At 46.3% G+C, this 7,200-nt stretch overlaps 1 protein-coding gene across 1 annotated transcript; it reads left to right on the forward strand.

Moving 5' to 3' along the window:
* Positions 1 to 1,508: 1,508 nt before the first annotated feature.
* nrbf2b (nuclear receptor binding factor 2b) lies at positions 1,509 to 7,200 on the forward strand. Its single transcript, XM_079261057.1, has 4 exons — positions 1,509 to 1,674; positions 4,780 to 4,864; positions 5,604 to 5,644; positions 5,737 to 7,200. Exons 1-4 carry the CDS (start codon positions 1,582 to 1,584, stop codon positions 6,433 to 6,435), a joined length of 918 nt encoding a protein of 305 aa, XP_079117183.1. The 5' UTR covers positions 1,509 to 1,581; the 3' UTR covers positions 6,436 to 7,200.

Below are 7,200 nucleotides of genomic sequence, written 5' to 3' on the forward strand. Positions count from 1 at the left end.
ACTAATTAAGCACACCAGGCCCTTGTCAGCAACATTCATGGGCGCGCCTCCATGACACTGCTGATCTCCAAGATCACCTCAGAGAGATAGAGAGAGGTTAGAAGCCAACCAAAACATATACAGAAAACAAACCAAATTAATGCATCGTTCAACTAAATAGGATCCATCTTTAGTGAACAAATACATCAACATAAACAAAGAAATAAAGGGATATGTACATGTCCGAGTGACAAAACAGCACCTGATTAGTGAGGGGATGCCTGCATCTTCCTCACAAATGAATAAAGACTTTTCTCTGAAACACTATGACCCAAGAGAGACTGAATGCTCTAGCAGTGCTGTCAATGGAAAAGGGACTAGTAACTGAAATGACTGACTTTAACCAAAAGGTTATTGACAAATTTGCTGGACTGAAAGAAAGGAGGGCCAGATTTATGTTCAAGTAATAGTACTGAAAGGAAAACTTTTCTTTTCTTTTTTTTTTTTTTTGAAGCACTATTTTAAATAAAAGTGCTATGTAAATATAGTTTGAGTGGTTGATTGTGTTTGTGTTTTTTATTTAGATTTTTTATATTATTTACTGTACTCTTTTTTTTTTTTCCCCACTTCTTGTTTAAACCTTTACATAACTGTGCCCCCCCCCTAATTTTTTTACCACCAGCCGCCACTGGTCTTTGTTGTAATAAAGTGTGTGTGTGTGTGTGTGTGTGTGTGTGTGTGTGTGTGTGTGTGTGTGTGTTTTCACACTTTATTGCAACATCTCGTGGAGACAATTACAAAAAAAAAAAAAAAGAAAAACAAGGCAAGGCATTTCCTTATGTAAAATAAACAAACAGAATCATAAAACAACTTACAGGGTCAACAAACATTTTACAAGATCACAAAAATTAGCACAGTCTGATTAGGATTATTAATATATTTCATGTAGGACAGGAGTGTTCTAAATTAATTTTTAAAGCATTTTATATTTGGCATCTGTTTGTTTCCATTTATTTTTTTGAATATGGTATTTATCCATAATTCTTAAAATATTTGTCAGAAGAGAAATCTCTTTTGTAAGTTTTGAGTTGTAAAAAATAATATCTTCAATTGTGAATTGTTCAGTTCCACTAATTTTACTATTTAACCATCTGTGAATATCTTGCCAGAATCTCCTACTCACTAGGAAGAATATATGCTCTGTTTGTTCAGGATTCTCGTGACAAATTTTCATTTAATGGTTTGTTTTTTAATTTGACAGCAAGCCTTCATTTCCGGTTCCTCCAGGCAGCAAACTTTTTTTTTTAAAGTTTTTTTTTTTCACACTTCATTACAACATCTCGTAACAGACAAACCACGAAACAACTTAAATTTCATTAAAAGGTTTGTTTTTTAATTTGACAGCAAGCCTTCATTTCCGGTTTCTCCAGGCAACAAGCTGCGCGCGCATGAAAGGCTGCGCGGCGCTTTGCGTAAGCGGCTCTGACGTCATCCCGTTTTCTACGTGCCTTCTGCTGTGGAGTAAAAGCGACTGCGCTTCCCCGACAATAATACTCTGGTTGTTTTGTGTCGTTTTCCTTGGTTTAGTTTGGCGCTGTGCGGATGACAGTCTTGGAGGAACAAAGACGAGTTTCATGTAGAGATAAACATCGAAGAAGCGACTTCATGGAGGTGTCAGACAGCCCGCTGAACCTCGTAAGTTCCCGTCTTCATGTTGCAATAACAGGCTAATGTTGCTGCAGCTCATATAGAGGAGCTGCCTTATCCTCAGTCACCTCACTGCTAATGTCTTCTGCTGTCCGACAGGCTCACTCAGAGGGTTTCTTTGGCAAAACAGTATTATGTTATTATTTGGTAAATAGATGTAGTTAACAGCGGCGACGTTAAGTCACTGTCACTGTTTACATAGTCACGTGACCACGTTGCTCTCACTTTCCCACTTTGTTCATAATAAATGTCTCATGACAGGTGTTATCTTCTGTACCTGTTGTTGGATTCAGGTGAAAATGGTGACAGAGAGGTCCTTGCTCAGTGTCATCCCCCTCAGCACCTTCAGAGCTGGGGGGTTCCCTTAACCCCAACCCCCCCAACAGTCATTTCCCATCTGGTTTTCATGGTATTTCTGTACTGGTTCTCTTCTTGTTACATGACATTGACATTATTTGTCCAACTGATTAAAAATATGGATTGAGCTCATTCACTTTTCTAATGACCAAATATTAACATAGATATTACATGGCGTTTATCAGGCCCACCTTGCTACTGCCTGGTTGGACCCCCTTTTTGCTCCAGAACTGGTTTCATTGTTGGTGTGATGGATCCAACATGGTGTTGGGAACATTCCTCTTAAGTTTATCTTCAAATTTACTACCATACAGTTGCCAATGAGGACCTCCCGTTCCACCTCATCATGATGAGAATCTCCTGTTCCACCTCACCATGAGAATCTCCCGTTCCACCTCATCATGATGAGAATCTCCCGTTCCACCTCATCATGATGAGAATCTCCTGTTCCACCTCATCACCATGAGAATCTCCCGTTCCACCTCATCACCATGAGAATCTCCCGTTCCACCTCATCACCATGAGAATCTCCCGTTCCACCTCATCACCATGAGAATCTCCCGTTCCACCTCATCACCATGAGAATCTCCCGTTCCACCTCATCACCATGAGAATCTCCCGTTCCACCTCATCACCATGAGAATCTCCCGTTCCACCTCATCACCATGAGAATCTCCCGTTCCACCTCATCACCATGAGAATCTCCCGTTCCACCTCATCATGATGAGAATCTCCCGTTCCACCTCATCATGAGAATCTCCCGTTCCACCTCATCATGATGAGAATCTCCCGTTCCACCTCATCATGATGAGAATCTCCCGTTCCACCTCATCATGATGAGAATCTCCTGTTCCACCTCATCACCATGAGAATCTCCCGTTCCACCTCATCACCATGAGAATCTCCCGTTCCACCTCATCACCATGAGAATCTCCCGTTCCACCTCATCACCATGAGAATCTCCCGTTCCACCTCATCACCATGAGAATCTCCCGTTCCACCTCATCATGATGAGAATCTCCCGTTCCACCTCATCATGATGAGAATCTCCCGTTCCACCTCATCACCATGAGAATCTCCTGTTCCACCTCATCATGATGAGAATCTCCCGTTCCACCTCACCATGATGAGAATCTCCCGTTCCACCTCACCATGAGAATCTCCCGTTCCACCTCATCACCATGAGAATCTCCCGTTCCACCTCATCACCATGAGAATCTCCCGTTCCACCTCATCACCATGAGAATCTCCCGTTCCACCTCATCACCATGAGAATCTCCCGTTCCACCTCATCACCATGAGAATCTCCCGTTCCACCTCATCACCATGAGAATCTCCTGTTCCACCTCATCATGATGAGAATCCCCCGTTCCACCTCATCATGAGAATCTCCCGTTCCACCTCATCACCATGAGAATCTCCCGTTCCACCTCATCATGATGAGAATCTCCCGTTCCACCTCATCACCATGAGAATCTCCCGTTCCACCTCATCACCATGAGAATCTCCCGTTCCACCTCATCACGATGAGAATCTCCCGTTCCACCTCATCACCATGAGAATCTCCCGTTCCACCTCATCACCATGAGAATCTCCCGTTCCACCTCATCACCATGAGAATCTCCCGTTCCACCTCATCACCATGAGAATCTCCCGTTCCACCTCATCACCATGAGAATCTCCCGTTCCACCTCATCACCATGAGAATCTCCCGTTCCACCTCATCACCATGAGAATCTCCCGTTCCACCTCATCACCATGAGAATCTCCCGTTCCACCTCATCACCATGAGAATCTCCCGTTCCACCTCATCACCATGAGAATCTCCCGTTCCACCTCATCACCATGAGAATCTCCCGTTCCACCTCATCACCATGAGAATCTCCCGTTCCACCTCATCACCATGAGAATCTCCCGTTCCACCTCATCACCATGAGAATCTCCCGTTCCACCTCATCACCATGAGAATCTCCCGTTCCACCTCATCACCATGAGAATCTCCTGTTCCACCTCATCATGATGAGAATCCCCCGTTCCACCTCATCACCATGAGAATCTCCCGTTCCACCTCATCACCATGAGAATCTCCTGTTCCACCTCATCATGATGAGAATCCCCCGTTCCAACTCATCACCATGAGAATCTCCCGTTCCACCTCATCACCATGAGAATCTCCCGTTCCACCTCATCACCATGAGAATCTCCCGTTCCACCTCATCACCATGAGAATCTCCCGTTCCACCTCATCACCATGAGAATCCCCCGTCCCACCTCATCACCATGAGAATCTCCCGTCCCACCTCATCACCATGAGAATCTCCCGTTCCACCTCATCACCATGAGAATCTCCCGTTCCACCTCATCACCATGAGAATCTCCCGTTCCACCTCATCACCATGAGAATCTCCCGTTCCACCTCATCACCATGAGAATCTCCCGTTCCACCACATCATGATGAGAATCTCCCGTTCCACCTCATCATGATGAGAATCTCCCGTTCCACCTCATCACCATGAGAATCTCCCGTTCCACCTTATCACGATGAGAATCTGTTCTGCCAGTATCCATGGTTACCACCATATTATGGAAGAAGCTAATACATTTCCTATTCCTGTATTGATCCCAACTTGCCTGGCTTCTTTCTGTCCCGCCTTGTATCTTCCTCTCTTGTCATCTGGTTGTCACACGTCTCTTCCTGGAGCTGTGGATGAGGTGATCATGTCTGACTGTCTGCAGGCTCATCAGCAGTGCAGGAAGGCAGAGCGTTTGGTAGCTGCTGGGAAGTATGAAGAGGCCATCTCCTGCCACGGCGAAGCAGCAGGTAGGCTCCAGGACTCCTCTAAACTGTCATCATCGGGAAGATTTTCCCGATTGATCGTACAACTTAACATTCCATCAGGATTTTATATCATATTTTATTTATATTTATTTGTCTCTTATGTTTTTACTGCAATCACTGATTAGAAAAGACATTTCTGTCTCTTTTGTGCCGTGATTTCGCTGCTGTATGTCGCTGCTTTTTTCACACAATTTTACAAGCAATGCTGTGGCTAATGTCTGGATTTTGACTAACGAGTCATTATGCACGTCATACACACACCCTCATCATGGAAAACACACATAAATGAATTGATATGATGCCGGCTTGGAGTTAAACATGTGGCTGTTGAAGAGGTAAGATGCTGCTGCGCGCTCGGTGAGGGTGAGGCTCATGTTCAGGTTTTTTCTCTGGGCTGGAAAGAAAAAGAAATTACCGTAAAGAATTGTTGAGTAGCAAAACGTTTTCTTATATTCAGTAAAGAAATGAAGTTTTTCAGAAACAGACGGAGAGTTTCAGTTTCTCATCAGCAAACATGGGAAGAGATGAAACATAAAATGATGGTCTGATGGATCACGGTTCCTCCATTTATACCTCTGGAGTTGTTTTAGCCTCTTTATATGGATTTATTGCATCACAGTTGCTCAGAAAAGTGCTTTATAAATGCTTTATTATTATTATTATTATTATTTATTATTAAGCTGCAGTCTTCTCAGAGCTGTTGTCTCCCATCGGTCTGCAGATCTTCTGACCGAGGCCATGAAGAAGACGGAGTACGAGCAGGTGAGACTCCACCATGTGCGTTCCCACCACCAGGACAACCCGACCCAGTCTCGGTGGCGGTCTGGTGACCAGTGTTGCTTCTGTTCCTGCAGGCCCGGCTGTCCATGGAGCTGCAGAGAGACAGCCACATCAAACAGCAGAGGCTGATCCAGGAGCGCTGGAAGAGAGAGGCTCGGCGTGAGGCGACGAAGGCCCGACCCGATCTGGTCCGGTCCCCGAGCGGCCAGCGGCTCCAAACCAAGCCTCCGCAGCCAGGCCAGTCCCAGGGCCTCGCTGGGGCCTCGGCCGACGATCGAGGACGAGTCGGGGAGAGAGAATACGACACGCTGCTCTACCAGTTCCAGATCCGGCAGACTGGAAGCTGCCAGCCTGCCATGCCCCCGTGTTCTGGATCTAAGACCACCAAAGACGACAAAACCCGGCTGGAGGAGCAGGAGACCACGATTGAGTACCTGCGGCGCCTGGTGGACCACCTGATGAACGAGAACCAGCGCCTGGTGGCTGAGAACCAGCGGCTGTGTTTGGAAAACGCTCGGCTGCAGTCGGAGGCAGCGGACTTCGTGGAGCGTTCGGAGCTGTGGGTGCTCCCGCAGGCAGCCAGCGCCATGGCAACGGGAAGCGGGCCGGAGCGGAAGAGCACCGGGAAGGGAAAGGAAATCGCCATCCCTCAGCTGCCGCCACTGGAGATGCCCGCGCAGGAAGATCTATGTCTGGATGACCTGCCTCCTCTGGAGCTGCCAGAACACATCCAGAATGAACTGCAGGAGCTCCTGGACACGGACAAACTGTGATGGACACACACACACACACATCCCCCACATACACACCACCATCAGTTCAGGAGATAAAATGATTGACGACCCGGTTCTGGTGGGACTTTAGGTCAGAACTGCGAGGATCCGGTCCACCTGACGGTTCTGGCCCAAAACGGGTAGATCAGCTGACAGGACGGGTGGCGCCAACCAAACATTAAACCTGCCTGTGTAACGCAGCGGGGGTGTCACACACGTTCAGGCGTCTGTGCTGCTTTAAGTTTCGTTTGTGTCCTGGTTTAAACCAGTCCAGTCCTGGAGATCCTGCAGCTGTTAGATGCAGCACACCTGGATCTACGAGTCTGGTTAGCAGAGCCGGACGGCGTGCAGCAGGAATCCAGCCGCGTGGTTCAGCCGTGCTGCAGGAGAGATGCGAGGAAAAGCTGCAGGATAGTAGTGGATGTCCAGGGCTGCTTTCAGAGATATGAATGCATGTTTAAAGTTGGATCTCCCTCCACCCCCACTAACCGAACCCTAACTACATGAACCAGGTTAGTTAGTGCTGTCAGACATCTTAGTTTTATTAACCTGGTTAGTTGTAGTTAATCTGATGCAGGTTTTTATTTTCATCTGAATGTTTAATGTTTGTTGCTGGAGTTCATTTTCTTCAGTGTTGTTCAGATAATTAAACAGGAAGCCGGTAAAAAGGATTAACCCTTAAAAAGCCAAAATTTCCTGCTGGTTTTTTATCTGCCTGTTTGTTTTTTTTAGTCAAACCAGCCTGTAGAAGCTGAGCCCCATTAA

The sequence above is a fragment of the Telmatherina bonti genome (genome assembly GCF_933228915.1).
Source record: "Telmatherina bonti genome assembly, chromosome: 21".
Lineage (NCBI taxonomy): Eukaryota > Metazoa > Chordata > Actinopteri > Atheriniformes > Telmatherinidae > Telmatherina > Telmatherina bonti.